Genomic DNA, 25,499 nt, shown 5'->3' on the forward strand with positions numbered 1-25,499 from the left:
GCCTCAGTGTGGCACTTTGGCTGTAGTTGTGGGTATAGGTACGTGAGGCTTGATTCTTTGTGTTTTGGAGTATCACTTGAATGTATACACAGATTGATGGTTGGTTTTTGGGGGGGGGTGGGAAATTCTGTTTCTAGGACAGACAAGTAAAACCTACCACAGCAAAAGCAATCTTACAGAAGAAGGAAATGGGGGTCTTCTGCCTCTCATCTGTGTTGGCCACAGGTCCTGTGAACTTAGTTATGACTCGGGTCTGATTAACATACCTTAAAATGTCATCCCATAGGTGAGAGAAATTAGTTACTGCACTATATGGGAGCAGTACTCCAAAAACTTCTTGATGGTTAGATCAGGCAGGAGGGTGGGGGAAGCAGTTACAGCTCTCCAGGGTAGCTTTAAATAAGGTAAGATTGGATTTCTCTGGTTCCCTGATTAGCAGCTGCTTCTGCAAAACTTGAAACAGCTACTTCTAGGTTTGCTGGTCAATGGCTTTTTCTGCTCCAATATAGAGCAAAGCCTGGGGGAGTGGCCACTTAAAAGATTTTATGCTACTTGGTACCTAGTCCTGAAAGTGGAGACATGAAGTTGTTTTATTTTGATGCTTCTTGCTCCATCTTGCTGTAACTGGACCATGTAGAAAATACAGGGCTCTACAAGTAAGCTGTGGTTCCTGGCATGTCCCTTCTCAGCAGCAAGGTGCTGCAGGAGAAGCAGTGCCAGGCCCACTGGAGGTGGTGAGTGTGTAACAGGTGAGGCCCAGGAGGGAGTTGCTCAGGGTGGCTTGAGGATGGAGCACAGGCAGAGCAGCTGCAGCACTGCCAGAAACCAGCTGCGCCTGGTTGTCTTCACTCAGTTCTGAATGGGGAGAAAGGGAGAAGGACGCCAAACCTTTGTACAGAACTGTGTCCCCAAGGATGGAAGTGCTGACATCACAGCTGCAGGTGGCAGTTGAGAACATAATTTGGGATCAAAAAGCCTGAGGTGTCACGTCAGGCTCAGCTACTGATCTGCTGACAAAAAAACTCCATCTCCACAGGCCTCAGCTTCCTTATCTATGACATTGTGAAAGAGCCTTGGACCGATGTCATCTCCCAAGGGAGACTGCAGTGAACTTCCTGCATCTGTACAATGCTGTGCAGGACTGGGGGTCTGCTCCCCAGAGAATTGTGCTCCAAGCAGGCACAGGCCAGGACTTAAAGCTGACCCCCTTTCTGTGCCAGGGATGGACCCAAACCGTTGTATTCACAGAGCCCTCACTTTGGAGGGTGAAGAAAACTCATCATTTACATAACTCCCTACATCATCTTATTTGCCTGTAACCAATATCTGGCAAACTGGAGCTGGTGACATAGGAGAGGCTCTGTCTGTCCTAAGCTGGCCTCTTTTCTGGTCAAGGGTTTTTACTTGGGAGGGTGTGGGTGGGGGGTGGTGGTGCAGGGGAGAATGGGACACTTCAATTTATACCTCATTTTAGCTGCTGTACCTGAGTTTATTTCTCCTCTGGTAAGAAAGTGACTGTACTTAACACCAAGCAAATAGTGAAAATTAAAGCTGTTTCACTTCACTGTCACAATATCTTTCTTTTATTTTCTGGGTTTATTTTAAGAAATGCACACAAAAACCGTGCAGAGAGTGCTTCAGGCTTGTGATCTGGTTTATATTACCAAAAAACTTTCCTTTCAATATAAAAAAGCATTACAGTAGGGAATACAGGATAAATTAGCTCCACTATCTAATAAAAAGAACATTTACAATTTTTTTAAAATAGATTTCAAACATTATTTCACACACAGCCCTTTTCCCAGGCATTTGTGACGGTCATTGGAGCATTAAATAGCAACCAGGAGGCAGGGATGCTGAGAGGGGCTGGGGGCTGGCCCAGGCTGGTCTCTACTCCCTCCAAGGTGCTTGGGCCATGGTCACAGTGCTACAGCAAAGGAGATGGCAGCTCCTTCTGCTCTCCAGCCTGCCCAGCCAGCAGTGACTTCAGCTCGAGCCCCTGGCCCCAAAATACTCACCAGAGCTGTTAAAAACAAATACAAAAATACAATTGCTTCTCCTGCCTACAGTTCTGAAAACTACTGTACCACAGAGGGGACAGCCACAAAACCAAGGGACAAAACCAACAAATTTACATGCTTTGCCATACAGTGGGAGTCTGCTTTCTGGACTTGCTTGTTCATTAACTTCCCCCAAGAAAATTCTGCCTGTTAGCTACAGATCCTACAGACTTGCACATATCTTTACAGCTACAGATCCTCTCAGACTACACCTATCTTTACAGCTATCTCCAGTTCTTGTTGGGAATTGCTGCCTGGCCTTTTGAACTGTCTTCCCAGTGGCACGTGAGCCAGCCTGTAGAGAGGATTTGAAGTCTTCACACAGCAAAGAGCAGTGGGGGATCAGAAAAGGTAGAAGAGGAGAAACAGCTGTGCACAGCCCAGAATAACAGATGAAGAAGAGATCCTTTTGAAGATACAGAGGACTGCCATTAGGGAGAGAGGGAAAGCAAGAAAGCTAAAAACAGACAAAGCAATGAGTACAGAATTAGGAAAGCCAAAGAGAAACAAGCCAGCCAAGATCATACTTCAGGCATGTATATTTAGTACTTTGTGCTCTGGATGCTTTGGTCTGGTTCCCGCAGCTCTAGCAGGTTTTTCCTCCCATGCCACTGGTGGCAGAAAAAGGCTTTAAGGCTTTTTTTTTTCCCTTCAGCCACCCACCATGCACAAATGAGGATATTTGCCAGCCAGGCTCTGACCTGAGAACTCTGCATAATAAACTGAGGGGAAAGGAAGAAACTGGAGATTGGGAGAGGCAGTTCTGCTTCTTTCGATTACCTCCAGCCAAATTACTAACTCTGCTGACAGTTTTGTTCCTTCCCTGGGAATTGCTGTCCCAGAACAGTCACTGACACCAGCTCCTGAGGCAGAAGGAGAACAGATAAGCTTGCTTTCTGCTCAGCCCATTCCCCACAAGACTGGTAGATGGAACAGATTTTTCTTATCTTAAGTGCAGCACCTGCTGTCCAGGACAAATACTGCTGGGTTTTGGCTAACAAAACTGTTTTTCTTTATTAAACAACAGACCAGAGTTTAATGCTAAAATGCCTCATTACAAGGAGGTCCAGAGGGAAATAGTTCTGAACAGCTTTCCAGAAGGTTTAATGCAACATCTGATGCTGCTCAGCAGCCCTGGCAACATACTTTGTTGCTGGAATATGCTGACTGCAGCATGGGGGGGCTGCAGCTCTACCTGCCCAGCCCTCTCTTGCCATTGAATAAATCGTTCTCAAATGAAGCTTGGAAAAGCTCCTAATGCCTCTTTCCTGTTCCCTAGTATCCTGATCCCCCAACCTAGATACTTAGCCATTATCTTTGTCTCTTGTGGCCCAGGCTTTCTGCTGCTTTCCTTCCTTGCCTGTAGTCTGTGCAGTGCCACTGGGAGAGCTCAAGGCACTGAGCCCCAGGGGTCTAAGGCAACAGCCAGAGTATGAACATGCTGCTGCTGCAAAACCTGGGCACAAAGTTTAATGCTCTGCTCCTTCCTTGCCAGAGATTACAGCTTTCAGAGGAGCTAGTTTGAGCCTATATAAAAGTGCTCCCATAATCTGAGCCTATAAAATCTGTAAAAAGACCTAATCTAAACAAGAAACCACATCCCTTTCTGTCATTCCCCAGGTAAAATGAGTTTGGGGTCAGGGAATAAGTGACCAGATGAACAATTAAGGCAACAGGGATTGATGATTCCAGATGAGAGAAACCAGTCACCTGTCCAAGTTAATATCCACGGCCATAACAGAAGCTGAAGCAGTGTGGCTGCACACAGGGTGTTCTTGGATCCTACCTGGGGTCTCTGTAGCTCCAGCTTAATCTCTGACCAAGGTCCAGTCCCAGGCATCTTTCTCAGGTTCACTTCCAAATGATTGAGCAGATGACATGTTATTAAATACCAAATTATCTCAAGAGAGGAAACACTATCAACTAAAACAATTCTGACTTGATTACTTTCATCATGAGCCCATGGGAGAATCTCAGGGGAAATTCTCTGACCAGAAATGATTCCACCAGACTGGTCCAGGAAAACAGCATGGGAGTGGTTGACAAACTTCAGCCTCTTCAATCCAGCACCATGTCTGGACCTCCCCTTAAGGCTGGAAAAACATGCAGGAACCGCTGCAAATATTTATGCTAATAGAGCACCACAAACCATTTTTTTGCAAGTATCAGAGGAAAGGCAAAGGCTGACAAGATTTAAACAGTATATCCTCCCCTTCTCAGGAAGGCAGCAGTATCAATGATGCTTGACCAGAGCCATTATTTTCCCCAGGAGATGGGAACACAGCAGGGAACAATTTGGTCTCTTTCACAACAGTGAACAATAAATCTTAGTAAAAACAGAAAGGTAGGCACCAAACTCTCGACCCTCAGCCAGCCTTAGCTGAGTCCCATTGCTAAGTTAGATCATGCTGCTTCTGTTTGGAGTTTCAGAGAAAAGCCAGCCTCACTGAAGTGCTTGACATCTCTGACAAGTTTCACATGACAGGGGCAAAGCTTCCACTGAAGAATGAGAGTTTTCATCCTGTGGCTGGAAATTAAAGCCAGAATCACACAAACATTGACTACACCTGCTTAGACAAGCCACCATTGCTTGTTTCAAACCCACCTGGACAGTCAAGGCCAACCTGTTGCCTTATGCAGCCCCTGCATGTCTGTTCTTGAGTCCTTTGTTGTCTAAATCACGATGAAGTGGTGAATGGTAGGCTCAGCCTGGTGTGAGAGGCAGCTGTGCTCATCCTCCCACTCCCCCACCAGCTCCATCCATCTCTAGTGCATTCAGCAGCTCTGGGCTCCTGCTCCATGCTTGCTGCGGGTGGCTCTGGGCAAGGGTCCGGTGTACAGTGTAGTGCACATCACCTCAAAGTTCCAGCCCCTGAAGTACAATCCTTTTGGTCATTCATATATTACAACCCTCTTTTTTTTCTTTTTGTTTTTTTTTTCTTTTCTCCCTGTCCCATTTTGTTAAAAAAAATAAAGTTTTTTGGGTGTTCTCAGATTTTGTTTCTTCAGATTTTCCTTCTTTCTTCCGAGCACATGGGGAACATGGTGGTTCATGGGCCACTTCTTACTGGATCCCTCGAAAGAGACACATGGCAAAGATCATGGCAAACAGCTGGGAAGAGTAGACGGGAAGAAGAGAGCAGAAACAAAACAGAGAACCATGAATGTCAGCTGCATCTTACAGAAGATTGGCAAAGCCCTCCCTGACCCTGGGACCCCATTGCTTCCTCCTACCCAGCAGTCAGTGATGCAGAGAAGGGAACACTTGCCACCCATGGGAGGCTGTGGCAAAAGTCCTCTGCTCCTCCCTCCCCCTCAAACTGTTAGTGGCTACAGCAGCAGCCTGACTTCATTGCCAAACTGCCCTTGGTGTCACAGGGGTGCAGGCCCCACGGTCCCTGCTCTGTACATCACTGTACTGCCTGGCATGGGCACAGCACAGCCTTTGTGGGAGGCTGCTGCACCTCTGCCCAGATCTCTCTCCTTTGCACAAGATGGGGGACTTTTAAAGTACCCAGCCTTTCCCTGCAATGCCACAGGGACAATTTCTGGGCTAAAACCATGTCTGGTGGATGTCTGTTCCTCAGAGACATTGCCAAAGAAGTGGTTACTAATGCAGGACAATGGAAGTACTCTGGAGCCCATCTTTTCAGTCTCTAAACAGAAGGTTTTAAAGCACAGGCAGGGTTTGAACACATTAACCAAGTGACAGATTAGTCAGCTGGCCGGGGCACTGTGGCAGTGGCAGCAGTGACTGGGCAGGGCCCTGTGGAGAGCAGTGGGTCCCCAAAGCCCCAGGGCACGAGCTCTGTGCAGGCGTGTGGCACCGGTTATTTCCCTGCCCTTTGTGTCAAAGGATCAAGGAGCCTCTTTGCAGGCAATTAAACCCAGAAGTTGATAGCCTGCTCGCACTTTGCCAGAGCACCTTTCCCTGGCAAGGGGGAGCACCTGCCTGATTGCCTTGCTGCTGGCACCTTACTGACACTGCTTTGTTCCAGTCAGACAACAGTCAGTACCTCAATAGCCAGCACTCCGATGGCAAGAGCTCCTGCCAGGTACACGTACGTCTCGAAGGAGTTTAGGATCACGGTGTAGCAGCCCTAGGGAAGACAAAATATGGTGAGATACACCTGAGCAGCTCATTGTGGTGTTGTCACAGCAGAGCCCTTGCTAGGACACGAGGTGCTCTCAGACCAGGCACCACAAGATCAGCTCTCTCTCTCCATCTCACCCAGCCCCACAGCACAGGAGGCAGAGGTCCACGGGACCTCTGGGAGTGCTGGGGAGGGGAAGGTGGAAGGTATTGCTGGCAGTGGTTCACACCCCTCACTGACCATGAGGAACTGTGAGTTCCTGCAGGGCAGAGAGGAGCAGCACAGAAAGGATCTCCATTTGCAAAGGGCAGAGACAAAGCACAGAGGGAAGGACGCTCACTGCAGGTGACAGACATCCCAGACTGGCTAGAGAAAAGGATGATTTATCTAAAGCCAAGGCAGAAAATTCTTGATTTATCTCTCACAGCCAGAGCTCTTTACCAGCCCAGGACCTTTTCTCTGTGTTTCCCCCCAAAGAAGCTGGCTGAACGCCTGCTGATCTTGCTATAGAAGAAGATTTCATTAGGAACTCAGGGCCATGCACTATGGCAATTATTCCACTTATGAAGCATAGCCACCATCATCCTTAGTTACATTTATGGTTGCTAATACAATTAACAGCAGGTAGATCTTCCTGCAAAGGTTTCAGGATATTTCTGGAAATCACCAGCTTACCCTGGCCTCAGTTTTCCCAGCCTAAAATATCAACCCACTGAGAAATTTCTGCAAATAGGTGGCACATAAAGAGAAAAGTAGATTGTAGTTTTTCCAATATGAAAAACAGATTCCTCTCCACTGAGAATATACTTCACACATACATTTCAATCCTATCTGTACTGCTAGGATGTTTCAATCACCTGTTGGTTTTTTTCCTTCCACCTACAATGAAAGTCTTGGAACTGCAAAGACAGCACAATAGTTACATACCTGTGTCCATGCCAGACCCTGCTCACTGTGAGTGAGGCACACTGGTGGAGAATGAGGGAGGGCATGGAGAAGATCCACTCATGAGGACACCCCAGGGAACCCAGACTGCTGGGCAGTAACTGAGCTGTTAAAACCATGCTCCTGTCAACACGACTGTCCAGAGTCAGCTCTCTTCCAGCCATGTTTTGGCCAAATCTTCAGAGAAAAGCATCCAGCCCAGCAACAAATATTTGTGTGCTTGCCAGACCTCCTCCAACCTTAACCCAGCCTTCAGCATGCTCTGCTCAGCTGGCTACAGACAGGAGTGAGCACAAATGTGTCAGCACTGCCCTACCAGCATGGTAGCCCAAGAGCTTGACTTTGCTCCAGCAATGCCTCAATTCAGCTCTCAGTTGCTTGGGACTGTCTCTCCTGTTTTACAAAGTGCACCACTCTGTGCTTGATGACACTCGATGTGCACACAGCTTCTTCCACCAACACTCTGGTGACATGGGCTTGCAGGAAGCCTTCCCTTTCAATGGAAGTGGTAAGCTTCAGCATTACCGCTCAGGGTAAACTTTAACCCTCTTTCTCACAATGCATTTCTCTTTCTCTCCCTCCTGTCTGTCATCTCTCTCCTCCCCATCTATTCCCAGCAATCAGACCTGCCAGAAGCAGCATGGTGCTGTCTGCTATGATCTCTCACCCAGAGTGCCTTTGCCAACCATTTCCAGCTGCCAGTCAGGGAACAGTTCACATGCTGCTCCCAAAATCCTTTCCTCTCTTTCTCAATCTGCTCTTAAGTGCTGAAAAGAGGACCACTGCCTAGCCTGGAGGGAGAAGGAGGCTTGGTCAGTGCAGAGGTCATTTGGTTTAACTAATGCTGAGGTGAACACAATCAGGAACTTTGCTGGAAAGTTTGTTAAACCTCATGTCTTGGTGGCACTGGAAGGAAACTCAACCCTGCATCAATGGGATGAACTGTCTTGTCATAGTCCAGTATTGCAAAAAATTGCCTAGTACAGAAACCTGGCAAAAGAATCATAGATTAGAACTACAGAATGGTTTGGGTTGGACAGGACCTTAAAGATCACCTATTTCCAACCCCTCTGCTACAGTCAAATCACTGCCACTAGACCAGGATGCTCAAAGTCCCATCCGACCTGGCTGTGAACATTTCTAATGATGAGGCATCCACAACTTCTCTGGACAACCTTTTTCAGCATCTCAGCACCCCCACAGTCAATAATTTCTTCTGTAATATCTAGACTAAAACTACACTCTTTCAGTTTAAGGCAATTCCTCCTTGTCCTATTATTACATGTCCTTGTAAAAAGTCCCTTTCCAGCTTTCTTGTAGGCTCCCTGTAGGTACTGGAAGACAGCTATAAGAAATGCCCTTTTTCTATAGTAAAGAGTAAAGAAGCAGAGAAATGCAGCTTTCCAATACTTCTCTTCCTTAGAAAACAGACATGGTTTTCTGTGGCTATTTAACCTTTGATATTTTGATTGTATATATTGATTAGGAGTCTTTGTGAACTAAATTGGAACCATTCCTCCAGCCAGTGAGAGTCAACTCCATCCTATCCTACCTGACCTGTGCTGGCTTGCTAATTATCTTCTCAGAGGTAGTTCTAACCTTCATAAACACAACAGAACTTGAGCTAAATTTCCATCTTACTTCTCAATCCCTTAGGAAAATCTTCGTATTTCTGATGATACAGCACAACAAGGATTTAGCAGTGTATGCAATGAAAGGAGATTTTCAAAATCAGCCCTATACCATCACTTCAAAAGCTGTCAGCAGGAGTGCAATTAGGATGTGAGGTACAGTCAGGACCTGCCAGATTCACTAGCTACCCATGACCACTGCAGCCATCTCTGCCCACTGTGAAGTTCCCTTTCCTAGTGTTCAGCCTCCCTTACCTGCCGGTTCTGAAACCTGTCAATGCCTTCTAGACAAGCTTCCTTGTTGACAAAGGTCCCTTCCCGGCTCTGGAGCTCTCGCTGGCAGCAAGCCTCCGGTATCGCCTTTTCCAAAGAGGAATATGGAAAGTGACGAATATCTTCAAAATCTTCTGGTCCGTTCACTCCACAGCAGGCAAACTGGGGAGAGGCACAGAGAAAAAGGAAGACAGAATTGACACCTTTCCCTCAAAGCAGACTTGAGAAATCTAATACCTATGCCCATAGCGATCAAAGCTTTAGTCAAAGCAGAGACAAAACAGCCATTGCTTCCACAGAAGTGGGTTGTGCTTGTACCTTGGAGCTTCTGTTTCATTAAAGCTTTATGAAGTCCCAATGTTTCTATGTCATACTGTAGATTCTAAGGTGCTACTGGGAATATTGCTGCAAACTACACAGGGCTTTGGGGCATATCCAGAATGACTTGCTTGAGATCACCCAGCAGTACGATCCAGGCTCCCAACCACCCTTTCTCCCCACAGCTAATGGCCAGGATTGTTGCTGCTCAAAGGCACTGCTGGGTGATTTGAGTAAGATCCCTCTTTAGGATTCCAGTCAGATGCTTTTTAAGGATTCAAGTCATACTCTGACTCCGTCTCCTTTCAGTCAGCAAAAGGAAATGTCTTTATTAAAGTCCTGAATCAGCATGAAGGGCAGCAATCATCCTTTCCTTTTAAGATTAAAATTGACTTTTCATCTGCAGAAGCTGACATCCCGCTTTTCCCTCCTGAAGGGATGCACCGTGGGGTGTACAGAGCACTAACACATGTGTACACACACACACAGAGATTGAATTCCTTGTGGTAGGTAATAACAACTGCAGTTCCAATGACAGTCCACCTGTAACCTGCCCAATTAGGGGTGTAACAGCAAAGTCAGTTTTGATAGCTAATATTTCTATAGTGAAAAGACATAATTAGGCACAGTCCTGCCTAAGCTGCTGTTATCTACAAAACACTTGTTAATGCCAGCTTTTGGCTGCTGTTGGCTGGGAATAACTCTAAAGCAGTCCGCAAGGTGAAAGGCCTGGAGCAAATGCAGTGATACCCAGTTGCAGACACTTCCACTGCTCTTTGTGCCCAATATTTGAAAACTGAGGGTACTCCAATGCCTCTGGCTCTGGCAAATCAGGTGACCCCGATGCAGTCACTAGGAGTGTCTTTCTCAGGACTGGTGGTGGCTCCATTTGGGAAAGACTGACTGCCAGCCAAAGTCTCACCTCTCTTCAACCACAAGCCCTGGTGCCAGGCTGGACACGACAGGATGGTTGAAGCAGGCTGACCCTGGGAGAGCTGAGGGTGTGGGCTGAGCATCGTGTTGGTGGCCACTGACCACGAGCAGAATGGGACTGGCGTGGTCTGACTTACTGTGATCATAACAGAGTTCCAGGTGGAAGAGAAGACATCCGTGTCGTTGTTCCTCTGGTAGTGCTTCTTCAGCTCCTTGGTGAAGAACTCTCTGGTCAGCTGAAATGCACAGAACAGGTGGAAATGTAAAGGCTATTGCCAATATTTTCCCCAAACATTTCCCAAAGCTCCCTCCTGTAAATGATAGGGATTCTTTGGTTTTTTGGGTTTGTTCTTTTCTTTTGCAAACCTCAGAGAAACATTTGAAAAGCGATTGGCTGAGCCATATCTGTGTAAAGGGTGAAGGGTACCTGTTGAATACAACTGTCACTCATTAAAATCAGGGACTAAACTATATCTGTACTTCTAAAACAATGTTTACACTCAAATGTTGGTTGGTTTTCATTTTTTCTTGGGGTTTTTGGGTTTCTTTTTTATTTTTTTAATATTTTCAGCACTATTTGAAAGTATTTAATGAATTGAAACAGGCCTGAACCAGATTTTAGAAAGACTGTCAAATCCACACCCAAACTGTATTTTCACTTGCTGTGCTCCATGAGGTCTGCAAGCAAAGCTTGATTTTCCCCTCCACTTTTCAGTCAAACCAGTTAACTTCCTACTAACAATAGGGGAGCTGCTCCGAATTTACTTCAATGTGTGAGAAAGCAGAATGAAGCCTTAACAAGCCATAAAACTTTCTAGAAATTAAAAAGAAGTACAAAAATTTCATTAATAGGAACTAGTCAAGTCATCTTATGAATCAGAAAAAATGTCATTTGCTTGACAATGCTTTTGATTACCTGAACTAACCTGCATACAGGAAGAAAAAAAATCCTCTTTATATTTAGATAATGTAAACATTTTTCCAAATGTCAACAGTATAAATGATTGGAATTTCATTTACCCCATCTATATTTACAGTAAAACAGATTAAATGCACAAACAATTTGTTCCAGAGTCTTCTTGAGAAGTTAGACACCTTGAAATTACATTTACTTAGTATGACTCTCTGGAGGCACAGTGAGGATACAATCCTAATAATTATGCTAAACTGAACATCCCAGTTCAATCTTGTTGCCTTTCTGTCACTTCAGGACAAAAACTTCAAGAAATCCTCTTTCATGTTCCCAGTAGATCTGGACTTGTGTGGTCCTTTCTCCAAAATGTCTTGTGATTTGTGATCCACACAGGCAAAATCTTCTGCCACTGCAAAAGCCACAGTAAAGGGGGCTGGACTTGGCTGGCTCCAGCACTGCTGTGGTGTTGCATATTTGTAGGATCAGGAATTAAACTGCCTGAAAAATACCCTTTCTATTCCCCCTGTTGTTCATACAGCACTGCTGACGCAGTAACAGAGACTGTTACAAGCTGGTTTCAGGTTCTTGATATGCAACGTGAAATATCTCACATACACATCCATATGTATGAGCTCTATGGGTGGGCACAAAAGCACAAGCACAAAACTGTTTGTTTCATTTGTATTACAAAATTTAAGGACAAAAAAGCCCACTGTAGTGACTTTTAAAAAGACCCTGGATACCAGCTAATATTGGCTTTGCTTTTACAAATGCAAACAAAGGCCAAATGTAATTACTACATCAGTACTGGGTAAAACTTTGTCACAAATACTTGAATACATGCAATTAGCTCAATCTCACTACCTTTAATTAATTATACCGTTTAATTACTATTTTTTTTATTTGGGACTTATTTTTTTGCTTTTGAACATTAAAATACCAGAGGACACAGCATTTTTCCTTTGGGAATTTGATGCACTGAGGGAAGGTGAGGTTAGAAGATGCTGAAATATGTCCTCGGTGTCCTCCTTTCCTTCCCTTTCCCTCTGTACTCCACAGAGCATCCAACCCTGCAGACAGCAGCACATTTTTTTGATGCTCGTCTGTTCCTGAAGCACACACTTTGAAACTGATATTACTGCTGGTAATAATCCCAGCCGGCTGCCTTTGTTGGGGTCTAAAACAAAAGAGTAATTTAAATATAAAGTGAAACCTTTATTTTGACAGCAGCAATCCCAGAGGAAATTGTTCAGAGTTTGTGTGTTATTTTTACAACACTTGGCCTAAAACAAAGCCTAGTGCTGGAAGAGTACATTTGCCAGGAAAATAACTGATTCCATTTTGGAATCAGTTGAACTGCTTATCCTGAGCATCTCAAGTTCAGAAGAATGGGGCCAAAAAAAAAAAATCTTGTTTAAAAAAATTGCTGACAAAAGAGGATGAAATAAGACAGTCCTATTGCCATGCCCACGGCCCTCCTACAGCTGAAACAAGTACCAGCCTGGAACCTGATGAGATTGGTGCACAGTGGACTTTTATGGCAAGAAACATTTGGAATAGAGCAAAGAACTAACTGATAAAACTGGTGCTTCACACAGGCTTAGACAACACAGTTGTGGCAGCCACAGCCATGAACAATAAGGAGCTGTTCAGCTGTGTTTTGGGCGGGGCGCCTCCAGTGCAGCACATGCACGCATACATTTACATGGCAGCGAATGAAGTGAGACTGTTTTGTCACACTGGTTCAAAAATAGCTTTGCTGGGATTAGTGCAGCCAGATAAAAGGGGTTTATTAAAAGGAGGGCATTTCTGCACAACACAGGCATGCTGGCACTGCCCAGGAAGGTCACAGCCTTCTCCTGCTGTGCTGCTCTCAAGGATACTGAACGCTGTGCAAGAAGCTGCCTTCATGGAGCCTGCTGGGGAACAGGACACACTCCTGCCCATCTACATCGGCCTGGAGCATTCTGCTGGGTCTGGCACAGTACAGGGCATGGAGGTGCAGTCACCAGTGCTGCCCTTCCCACTCCTGCTGTGCCTTCCATCTGAGGCACCTCTGTCCACTCAGCTGAGGAAGGCTCATGTTCTTTAGCTTTTTGCCTTATGTCTGAGGACATAGAGGCACTAGCATCCAAGGTGACTTGCTTATTAATTGTTAGAACTGGAGCTAAAAATCCAAACATCTGGACTCCACCTAAAGCCTGCCACTGCACTCTTCTGTTCCATACCATCCTGCTTTCTTGCTTGCTAAGACAGTTCACTAAGAATCAAATATCCTCCCAGGGTTTTTCCCATCCAGACCTCTCAACAGCATATAAAGAGCAATTCCTATTGCTCTTTCACAGTCTTTCTGGTGTTCATGAAAGTCATTATTTTATGGGGGATCTTCTAGATGATAAAGGGTTCTCCACTCCAAAAACCTCCTTTTCTAAGGAAGAGAAACTCTGGTAATCCCCTAGCTAACTAACAGCAGCCTTCTTCTTCAGAGACTGCTTTTAAATAGCTCTGGAAGTGCAGCTGGACTTGCAGATCCCAGTAGCTCACCTTTGTGAACATGACCTTCACCTACCCCACCACCTTGCTCTGCTTCACTGACTCTTCTTCCCACAACAAATCTAAGCAGAAAACATCTCTTTTCTCCCTTATTTTTGTCTCTTTATTTCTCTCACTCCCTTAGCTGTTAATAATTTAACAACATTGAGTGTTTGGGAGCTGGTTTGAATGCACTGAACATTATCTGTAAAGCAAACAGATAAAGTGTATCTTTTGTCTCATTTTACACACCCAGAGAGGCCACAGCCATAAGGAATGCAGCAACCATCACAGAACCCTGCTTGGTAAACTTCGAAGAAATTTAAATTGGCTAAGTGTGCATTTGCCAGCACATGACCTGAAAGTAATTTATTTTGCGAGGAAGAGAAAACACATCTCTTCTTGTCCCTAAATTGCTACTATGAAGAATTCTTCCCACCAGAGGATCAATGAAACACCACCTCTGTACATCCATGAAGCTCACCCTAACCCAGAGCTGACAGCAAAATTGGCCACAAGTAGCTTCCAAGTCAGAGGAGCTACCACCACAACTTACAGAAATGCAAAACAAGGGCTATTTTTTCCAGGAGAAACCTGAGGAGAGAACAAACCAGAAGAACTCACAGATCAATTTTGACTTCTGCATGGAGCCATCCCCAGCTATGCTGGGATCTGACGTTGTTCATTCCTTCCCATTTAAGCCCTTCCTGTCAATCATTCTGACAGAGTGGGAAACTGGTGCTACAAACATGGAGACAAGCTCAAGAAAGATAGGAGTTTGTTCCCCTTCAAGTCTTATCTCACAGAACACTGCCAGATGCCACAGAAATCTAGAATAACCACTGTGACCTTATCTTGCAAGATAACATGACCTCACATGTCCTGTGGCTCCCGTGGGTGTTGAAGGTACAGATGCTTTTCCCAGAAGCAAGCTGTAAGTGAGGAGGACAATCAGAAGTGCAGTCACCTTGCACCCAGGACTTGCAGCAAGCCTGGGCGTTTTCTTGTACCTGTTACCAGTGTCCTACAGAGAAGTGGGGAGGAAGCAGCCATCAGCTGGGAGCTGCTCACCCGGCCCCTGCTCCTCAGGGACCGTGTTCTGTCTCTGTGACAAAGCACATACCCGGGTCTGCAGGCCAGTTTCTATGTGTGTGGTCTTCTCCTTGTGCTGATCAAAGGAATTCTCTAAAAACTCCTTAATGACCACCAGACCCCCCATTCTGCACTATGTTTATAGGTGTTTCCATAAGGGCATGATCTCAAAGCCTAAACTGGAATGGGGCATCCCTTCTATGTGCAGAGTGCCATCCCTTCCCCACTGCCTTCAGATCTGAGGCAAAGACAAAAGACCACCAGCTCATAAATAAAAGAAAGTCCTCTCACTACCTCCCCCCACACCCATCCTACTATACAAATACCACACTCTCTTGCTGTGAGCTTCCTAAGTATTGATTCTTTTCTATTAAAAGCTTCCAAAAATGAATAAAATTAGAAGTATATAGTGCTTTAAGAAAATAATCATTATACACAGCCCTTCTTTGCTTCTGCTACATTTCTCTCACATTCAGTACAGCAAATGTGCTGTATGTTCTCCTGCTACTGGCAGAGGCAAAATAAACAAAATAAATACTAACAGTCATTAATGACCACATCTACCAGCCAATGTTTTTTCAAAGCCATCACTCCAAGAAGGATGGACCTACTTCAGTCAGGCTTTCCTTTGCATATGTGTGAAAATGAAAAAAAAATTCACAGACCTTTGCTGTTTAGAGAAGGAAATGAGATTGTGGTTACTACTACTGTAATAAAAGTTTACCACTAGCCCAGGACAGGGATGATGGCCATATAACAATATTCATTGCAGAAGAATAGAGAAAGGCTACATCATATGAAGCTTTGGAGAAAAGGATAAATCTAAGCAGGGCAATAAGTGGGGTGAGATTTGCTTAGGGCAGGTCAGGGGGATATCTTACAAGCAGCATTGGTAGGAATCTGGTGAGCAGCAGAACACAAGATCAAGAATGAATATGATTAGAAGATTCATTGGTGGTTTTTTTGCACTGCAGAGCAAGCACTGCCTCTGTCTGGAAAACAGGAGTTTTCAACAACAAATATTAAACCCATGTTATATTGAAAAAGGAAAATAGTTGCTTTTAATCACAGTGTGCCTTTATGATAAAACTTCTCTCTGATGGAATGTGTAGCTGGTTTGGCTGAAAGAGAGTCAGAAAGACTTTAAAAGACTCTAAAAACTTCAGGAATAAGTGTGTCCCCATAAGCTCTCCACCCTGCACTAGCCAGGTTAGTTAGCATTCCCTGACATGCTGGCAGTTCTGCAGACAGGGTAGTAATGAATGAGGTTTGCTGATATTTGAAACAGTCACTGTACAGAGAAATCATCCACTTTCTAACACCCTGCTCCAGCTGTGTATAACCCCACTGAGATCCAGAGATTGCCCACCATCAGATACTTACATTTTCTCTGAATATAAAAGCCAGGATTGCAGCTGAAAGCTCCGCCAGGAAGATTAACAAAATAAACATGAAGAACTGGAAGAGAGAAGATAAAAACCATAAACATAGCCTTAAATGTCTGGAATAGGTTGTAGGAATACACCAAAGAGATGGAAAAAATAACTAAGGAAACTTTTTTTCCCCCTGACAATTAAGAAACTGTATGAAACAGTCACTTGAAGCACACACATTCCCTCTCTGACCTCATCACAGGACATGGGATCTTGTGACACTTTTGCCTGGTTCTAATGAGTAAAAGTGTATAAGGTTACAGAACCCATAGCATCCCCTGATAAACCTGCACCAGGTCAAACTTGTAAAGCCCACTTTGATGCAAAAGTTATATAATTGTGGACATGCTCATAGAGGTTAAACTGTCCAGACACAAATATAGGTATCACGTGTCAACGCACACACACCCCCCTGACTGCAATACAAACAACACAATTTTATTGTAAATATAATCACAGCTTATCTTGTGTGGAAGGAGGAGGTAGGATATACCCTCAAATATTCATATCTATGACCTAAAATGGGCTGTTTAAATTTCAGGACAAAATTAGCTCTGGTTACTATCCCCCACACACAATGGGGTGGCACTGAGTTAAGTACTAACCACACAGGACCTCTACAGAAAGTTGATAATACACCATAATAATTTAATTTGGTTATGCAAGTACCATCCCTGTCTTGTATGGCATCCAAAGTGTGCATATTCACATCCTTAAGATAAGAGCACACTGCAGACTTGACAGAAAGCACAGCCTGCACACTAAAAGATAGTGAAAGGGAAACAGGCCTCCAGGTTGAAGTAAAACTTTTTACACTTATGTCATCATAATTTTACGAAAAGGGAAGGAAAGTAAAACAGAGAGGCACATGGTTGTTCAATCTAAGCTGGAACTATAGTTCATCCTGTTGCCTTTGCAACCTTCTGCTGCTTCAGTCTAAAATATGGTTTTCAGCTTGCCAAAGGCACCTTGTTTCAGTGAGGTTACCAAGCCTGAGTGGTCCACTGTGCCTTGACCCCCAGCCCACAGAAGTAAATCAGATGCACTTCAGAGGGCTCATCCCCAGACACTGGCATGCTGCTGTGAGGGTGCTGCTCCTGGGACCTTGTCTACCCAGAACACTCAGGTACTCAGGAGTGTTTCCAGCCCAGGATGAGTGATGGGACTCCTGTGGGCTTCCACTTCAGATTCTGCCAGTTCTTGTGACCAGTCCTCAGTGACACTGATGCCTTGTGCTAACTTGATGCTGCTTCGGTCATTATGAAACAGTAAAAAGAACAGACAGGGATGTGCCCTTTAACATCCTTAAAACAGTGAATGTTGGTGCTGAGGAATAGCTATAGGGACAGAGCAGAAAGTGGCTAGATTCATACTCTCTCCCAAAATGGCATTTATTTCCATTCTTGTAGACAAAATCATGGACTTGAGTAACCGTAGGTCTGAACTAGGTGGACATTTTTTACATTCTTATTGCCATAAAGAGAAATTACCATTTGAATCAGCCTGTCTAAAATTCAAACAGGCCAAGAATCTGCCCCCAGATTTTGAGATTATTACAGAACTGAGTAAATATTAAGACATTAACTCAGTCTTTGGCATTGTGTGAGAAAGGCAAAAGTGAACGGAGAACCCTGTAAGACCACATCATGTAGAGGGTAATAAAATTGGTACATGTTACCAATGAAGATAGATGAAGCAACAAGTAAAAATAAACACAAGAGAAGTCTGGATTTTTTGTGAGAAGTTTGTGTGAGAAGTTTATAGAAGGTCTTTCTCAAACAGAAAACAGGCAGACAGGGCTAGAAGTACTATTGTGATCACCAAGCAATTATTTATAAACACTGTCTGAAAGGCTGTGCATTGTGCGCTTCAATAATGGAGAGAGAATTCAAACTATCTGCTTGGAATGGGCAAAATGTTGTTTTGTTGTCAATTATCAGAGATTTAAGTGATTTTCCCCCACTGGAAAAGCACGTGCACAACCCTATCACATTTGTCTTCCTGTTTCTGCAGTGGATAAAAAAAAGAAAAGGAGCCTGGGCTCAAATGACAAAACAAGAAAAGTCAGATGAGCAGAGATTTTGGTTTTTTAATAGCATGCTGTTGCTTGATTTTACTGAACTAGTTAACTCTCTAATTTATTCTTACTGCTAGAGTTTTCTGTGTGGCTTCTTTTTTTCCTGCTCAGAGACTGTTTTAATTTCACCACAGGAGGGCAAAGAACAAGTGATGAGAATGAAGACGCTTTGCAAATTCACATCATCATCCATCAAGGGATCTCAGCATAGTCACTAAGGTCTAAGGTGGTGATCAAGTGATTAATCCCATCACCCTGCTAATTGCATTTCATTTACTGATTACTGGGAGGCACATGTTCACCCAAGCTTCAGCACAGGTCTGTGCAGAAGTGGAAGCAGTCATTCCCAGATTATCTGTGATAAGCTTCATTATCATTCCCAAACTGATTTACACTTATATTGTGCACTCTGCATTACAGATTTCTAAGTTACAGTAGGAAAAAACCCACAAGGAGCCATTAGGGTTGATGAGAAAAAGATAGATCATCAGTGTTTCAGAACTTGCTCCCATTCTGCATTTGAAGGAGAGTCAAAATCTTCTTAACGTGTTTTCCTTCCAAAAATTAAATTGATTACTGATATGTGAGAGCACAAAGGAGCCAGCTGGTTAATGCATGGGACACAATAACCTCATATTCAAATTCAAGCTTGACACTTGACATTTGAACACAGATACTCCCCACATCCAAGGTGAACATCCTAAGAAATGGGCTCCCTCAAAAATTTTGCCTCAGCTCCAGATGGTGGTTACAGGAGTTTTCACAGAAGTGGTCTATTAGAAGTTTCCACAAAATAATGCTTTGTGTTTGTTTTTCATAACTCAGCCAATGTTCCAGTTTCAGAACTGCTGTTCCAAAAAGAGCATCAACCATCTTTAACTCAAAGGACCTGAACCTGCATTTTTATGCTGAGAAGTTTGAGGGGCTACTATATCCATTTCACAGGAGTGCAAAACAGGATGCCTGCATTTGAAACTAAGCCAAATGAAGCTAACATGGGCTCTTCTTTTAACAAAGCTGAATTCAAGTGCACAATTTATCCTGAATTCAGGTACACAATTTATTTGTACCTGAATTCAAGTACACAAATATCCCTTGGTACACAATTTTGTACATTCAATAGTACTTTGGATTCTGATTTTTACAGTGTTGTTTTGCAGTCAAAGGACCTTCAGGACAAGTCATTCAGTGTCTGATTTACAGGCCACTGTTTGTTCCTTTTAGGTTCCACAGCGATGGGGTTATTTTTTACCAAAAGACAAGCAGCATAATGAAAAATAAAAGTCCTTGCAAACACTGAAACCAGAACCTAGAGAACATGCATCTGTCTTGTCCCTTCTTTCTTCTGTTTACATTTGGACTAAAAGCTTCAGACATACATTATGCATCACTGAAATCTCACTCAAGCAGCTCTCTGGCTCATCAATTCTTTAACAACTTTGTAAGTGGACTTGATTTGATCTAGCAACTTCTCCCCAGGTACCACCCCCACAAAGACTTACACTCTGTGTTTTGCAAGTGTTCCCAGTCTCTCTGGCATACAGTCATGAATATTTTGCCTATTCAGTGTCTAAAACATACTCCTATCAGACTCTGGGTTTCACAGATGTTTTAAGATTAGCTGATTTTAAAATCAACTGGTGTGGCCCCAAAAAAGAAGTTACAAACATATTTCTTCTCCCTCATCCAAGTACTTCATGCTGCTGAAAATGAGATGGCTGGATGTTTAGCTGAGTTGGTGTTGATACAAAAAGCCCTCAAAAATCTGACTGATCAAAATGGAACAATAATTCCTTGTCCAGTAATTACTTTTAGAGTTTCTCCTAGTCTGGGGCATTACTTCCAGCTCATATTTTTCTCACATTTTGTTCAAAATAAAATAAAAATGAAGGTAAATAAATAAAGCAGCAGGGCTCAGAACTATTTCTAGGAGTAAGAAAAGTAATAACCACAAAATTGATTGTACTGGAGTATAACTAAAATACATGGAGAAACATTCAAACCTGTATCAGGAGAGAACATGGCCAAGAGCTCCCTTTTTCCAGCCAGGTCACCAGTCTGTGTGCAGCAGACTGAAAATATTACTCTCCCCTTCACTTACAACAACATTTCTCATCAAACTTCATTTTTAGTTTCTTAATCTGACAAGGACAGGCTTTGAAGTAACTTCAGACTCATTGGGCCTCATCTTTTCCATTTTATTAGGTTCCTCTGGGCAGATCTCCAGAGACTTCACAGGTGATACATTTATTTTTCTGATTTACTTCTGAGATGAATCACTAGAAATCAAACCCAGAGTGGCTTCCCCCAGAAGGGCTCTCATTTGCAGGCTATGAACTCCAGGCATATGGGAGCCAAGGGCTGGAGAGAATTTATCTCAGTGAAGCCACGCTCATCTCTAGGAAAAGATGGGTTTGCATTCAAGAAAGAGGACTTTCCTGTCCTGTTTAAAGTTAGAGATAAGCCTTTTTTGAACCATGGAGTAGCTGTGCAAGACACAAGCCTAACAAAATACAGTAAGAACAGGATTTTTTAAAAATGAAAAAAAAAAAAAAACCAAACCAAAACCCACAACAAACCCAAAGTGCCACCAGACCCATTGGGAGAAACAAAAAATCACATTTCACAAAAAAAACCAAACCAAAACAAAACCACAAAAACAAACAAACAAACAAAAAAAATAAAAAGAAAAAGAACACTAATGGTCTTTGTCTTTCAGTACATAATTGGCAATGCTTTCCAGAAGGAGATAATGGCTGGAAATCCTTCAGTATTCGAACTTGGGAGGAGTGGGGGGCAAGGGCAAAAGTGACTTATTTATTTGTAATTATTGATGACCACCATGGGCTGAAATTTAATCCTGTCATTCAGGGGAAAATTTGTCCAAAGGTATCAAATCTGGTTAATTTTAGGAACAGAGTAGGCTGCATCAGGGAGTGACCAGCTATTGAGAGCAGCAATGACAGCAGTGACTGCTATGATGCAGTTCTGGGCTGGGCATTTCTGCTGGCATGGGGGGCTCCCCTGCACAGGGGCTGTACCCCAGTGTTCCCTCCTTTGTTGTGGACCCCCAAGGAATGAATCTACAAGTGGAACAGTAGGTTTTGAGTAGCCAAGAAAGGACCATTTTTGGTCAGTTTATAAATGTAGAAAAGGACCAAACAACCAAATGGGGTTAATTCAAATGAAAACTTAAAAAGGCCAAAATATGCTCCCAGACTGGGCTCAAATCTATATAGGTGCAAAAGCAAACTATCTGTATTTCTAGCAGTGCGTAGAAGTATCCTAAGTGTACTTATCATGTGAAGGAATAACAACTACAACAGCAGACACCCATTCCCGTGCTTATCCCAGCCATTATCATCTATCCAGTCACCCCTACAGGAAGGGCCAAGAGGCCAACAGGAACTGCAAGGGCACTTACAAAGAGCAGGAGGCATTTGTTCTCACGGATGGCACCACAGCAGCCCAGGAAGCCCAGCAGGAAGAGCATTGCTCCCATGGCCAGCATGATGTACGCTCCCGTGAAGAGCAGGGGGTTGGCAGCCACGATCTCTCGAAAACCTGTGGGATCCACAATGACCCAGATGCCGAGTCCCAGCAGGCATGCTCCTCCCAGCTGTCACAGCACGAGGACAGGAGAGAGAGGGAGACGGGTCAGCATAAAACAACTGCTATAGAAAAATGAATTCATTGCTGTCTTTTGATCAAAGACGTTAATTTGGGGAATTTGTGTTTCTGCAAAGGTATGCTGTGCAGGTCACTTCTGACATGCTACTCTTAGTATCTCTTGCTCAATAAATGAATCACTTGCAGCAAAAGGACCTTTCTTTCTTCCTTGACACATAACTCTACCAACTGTTTACTCCCTCCCTACTGCTAAAAGACAGTCTTGATCTGCTGCCACATCTGTAGAGGACAGTTCATGTGAGCCATACCTGCCACAGAGGCCAGGGTGGCTGGGCACTCCCACCCTTCTTTTCAAAAACAAAAACAGCTAAGAATGACTCCGCATGTGGTAGGGAAATTACTGCTCCTGAGTGAAAACCTCAGCAGGGCACCCAGGACTAGAAAACAATTTCTTCTGCCATTCAAGGATGAACTATGTGCATCATTAGTTACAGCTTTCCCTGTGGTTTCCCCTGTCAAGGACAGCAATAACTCAGACAACAGTGACCACTGTGCTGCCTTGCTGAATGTTTGGGCATCTTTGGATGCTGCAAAATGCTCAGTGATTGCTAGTGCACAGCAGAGGGGATATTCTGTATTGTGGCAACTTTACCACACTATAGCCTACCCTGCTGGGCAACAGCAGGATGCTGGAAACAGGGATCCAGAAAAGAAAATAAATTCCAAATACTTACAAATATAAAGAAATTGAAAAGAAACATCAGGTATTTCATGCAGCTCAGACAGTCTCCCTCCATGGTCTTCAGGGTCCTTTGTCCAATTCCTCCTGCAAAACAACACCACTTTCTTAGCAGGCTCATTTTTATTGGAATGACACAATCCTATCTCCAATCTATTTGTATTTCCCCCAAGACCCTGTGGAGTTCATTATAGAGAGGAGCTCTTTTCTTACCTGAAGGGGGAACACAGCACAGGCTAGTAAGAGATAATGATTGCTGCTTGATCCTTTTGCATTCTTAAAGGTCTGAAGGTGAACACAGAAGTGAAGGGAAAGGTTGCAGGAGACCAAAGGTCTAGCTTTACTTGCAGAGTGAGATACTGGGGAAAAAAATATCCCTCTGCACATGAAGAATTTCCCCCCCACACTCCTTAAAGCTTGTCAAGTCTAAGAATCACTGAATGTACCTGTCTATTTCACACTGAGGAAAGGTCATATTGAAACAGGAGCCAGAACAAGCTGTGCCCAGTTAGAAGACACACAAAGAGCATTTGGGACATGCTATCTTGTATGATATCTTCATACAATCTCCCTCTACAGAATGAGCACCACACAAACACGGACAACAGCTTCAGGGAAGCTTGTAGACATTTGGGCTTGGAATGACAGCAGTGTGTGGACATGGCAGGGCTCAAGGAGGACGTCCTCACGTGGTTACTCAGCCTGGGCACAGCACCTGCTTGCCATGCACTGTGAGATGTTCCTGAACCAGCGAGATCCTGCTGCTCTATGCCCCACCCTGCACAGGTCCTTTGCTAGAAGAACCCATGGATCAATGTTGCTAAGCTTTTGAGGCCAGGAAAAAATGCTAAGGAATCTTCACCAGTTCTGAAACTCAGTGTCTGATTTAGACAACAAACTGCTTGGCCAGTGCTTCTGTTGGGAGAGCAGCAATAAATCCTGACCAGGTGAGGCTACACTGGAGAAAAGTTCCTGCTTGCTGTTTATGTAATGAAGTGACTATGTGTCCAAATATGCAAATATATCACTAAGTACCCTAGAGGGACAGACAAATAAATACATAAAATAGTAAAACTTCCACTGAAACAACACAGTCATGGCACTGTGCACAGATGGAGCCATACTTTTGCAAACCCAGAGGCACAGGTTTGCTTGGCTCCCCAGAGGAGCCTTCCCAAAGCTCACATGCTTCTTAATGCATCTCACTCCCTTTCTCACTAGAAATGCCATTCCCTAACAGACGTGTATCTAATGATATGCTATGTTAGCAAAGTCCATTTAATTCACTTAAGAGAAAAAAACTGAAATTATCCAAGATTTTCTCCAGGCCAGAAATAAAACTGCCTTTCACTCCATTGTTTTTGTTAAACCAGAAAATCTGTGAGTTCTCTAGAGCCTCACAAGATGCTTTCCTCTGTGACCGTAGAAACTGCTCTGCTTTAGCCAAAGAGCTGAGAAAATCCATGGCAGGCAGAGCTCCCAGCACGGGGCTGCCTGAGGTAAGAGCCAGATTTTTGTTACACAGTGTGTGTTTGGTACTTTCACTTGATTAAAATCAAATCAATTCCTTGTTTGTGAAAAAACAGGCTGAGATACAAACAGTGTTTCACAGAAGCTCATGTGGGCTGCTTTCTCTCTACAGCTACCTGTACCTGGGGCAGGACAGCAGCATGCCTCTGCTGGCTGGGTACAGCCCAGGGAACTCTCTTTGCTAGAGGAATCCTGGAAAGATCCACCTTGCTTCTGGAGAAACACAAACCTGAATCTAAACCTGAGGATGTTTTTTCTTTACAAAGCTTATTTTCTTATACCCCTGATACATAATTGCTCTGCCCAGAGAAATTCAAGGACCAGATGGTGACTACAGGAGTTGGGGTAGGGCGCAGAGCTCAGATGGGCCTGCAGGAGATGCCCACAGCTTCCTGACACTTTTTAAAGCCATGTCTGCAAATCTGACAGAGAAAATGGATCTGGAAGTCCAGAAGGCAAAGGAGCTGGGCAGGGAATTCTTCAGTTTCATGGGAAAGGTGAGCCTTCAGCTCCACTAACACATGACTTGAACACTAGAGAGGGATACGAAAACACAGACAAATCAATAGGGTACTGGGATTTCAAAAGTCCCACAATTACTGTCACCTAGATGTTCCCATCACCACACTAAAAATTCATGCTCCAGTGAAACATAGAATGGCTAAATCTTGGTAAATTAGCCAAAGTCTTAAATTTCAAAGTCCTGCTGCCTTAAGCACCCACCTGTGTGATCCATATTATAGTAGACTTTGTTTAAAAAAAAAATGAACAAAACCCAAAACAGTTTGGCCTTGTTGTGGCACTATACATAACTCACACACCCCATATCATCACCCACATGAAAAACAATGCCTGTGGTCCAAGAAGCAGCAGCTCCTAAGCCTAACACTGTTATTGCTGCTTTGTAGTGTTGGTAAATGATGTTCCTGCTTTACTTTATTTCCGTGTCTGGGACTGCTTCCTCTGTAAGGTGAGCAAGCTCCCTTGGGGCTGCTGTGATTTACATGAGCTGAACACAGGTCTAGTTTTATTTTCAAAGACAAACACAGGCTATGATTGTTTGCATCTCTCCCACCTGCCCATCCTCTCAATATGTTAAAATGTTTTCCAGCATAAGAAGGGAAGGAATATTTTAAATCCAATGAGTAATCAGATTCTGGAAACTTAACTCTCCAGAAGAACCAGTCAGTCACAAAGCTTGGGAGTAGCATGAACACAAAGCTGAGCACACTCACCTTTGACAAACAAGGGCTTCCTTCTTTGTTTGGGAAAGAAATTATCCCCAGCAGTGGTACTAGG

At 43.9% G+C, this 25,499-nt stretch overlaps 1 protein-coding gene across 12 annotated transcripts in view; it reads right to left on the reverse strand.

Annotated features, from left to right (window-relative positions):
- Positions 1–1,554: 1,554 nt before the first annotated feature.
- The window catches only part of TSPAN18 (tetraspanin 18), a 186,220-nt gene continuing 162,275 nt past the window's right edge, over positions 1,555–25,499 (reverse strand). For all 12 annotated transcript variants that reach the window (XM_064424923.1, XM_064424927.1, XM_064424922.1 and 9 more), the window contains 7 exons: positions 22,666–22,757; positions 21,726–21,920; positions 16,175–16,249; positions 10,392–10,490; positions 8,986–9,165; positions 6,077–6,160; positions 1,555–5,172 (listed from right to left, as the gene is read on the reverse strand). In XM_064424923.1, the coding sequence (XP_064280993.1) occupies positions 5,125–5,172; positions 6,077–6,160; positions 8,986–9,165; positions 10,392–10,490; positions 16,175–16,249; positions 21,726–21,920; positions 22,666–22,728 (744 nt within the window). In that variant the 5' untranslated portion in view covers positions 22,729–22,757 and the 3' untranslated portion in view covers positions 1,555–5,124. The remainder of the gene's footprint in view (positions 5,173–6,076; positions 6,161–8,985; positions 9,166–10,391; positions 10,491–16,174; positions 16,250–21,725; positions 21,921–22,665; positions 22,758–25,499) is intronic.

This window comes from Passer domesticus, chromosome 6 (genome assembly GCF_036417665.1).
Source record: "Passer domesticus isolate bPasDom1 chromosome 6, bPasDom1.hap1, whole genome shotgun sequence".
NCBI classification, from domain to species: domain Eukaryota; kingdom Metazoa; phylum Chordata; class Aves; order Passeriformes; family Passeridae; genus Passer; species Passer domesticus.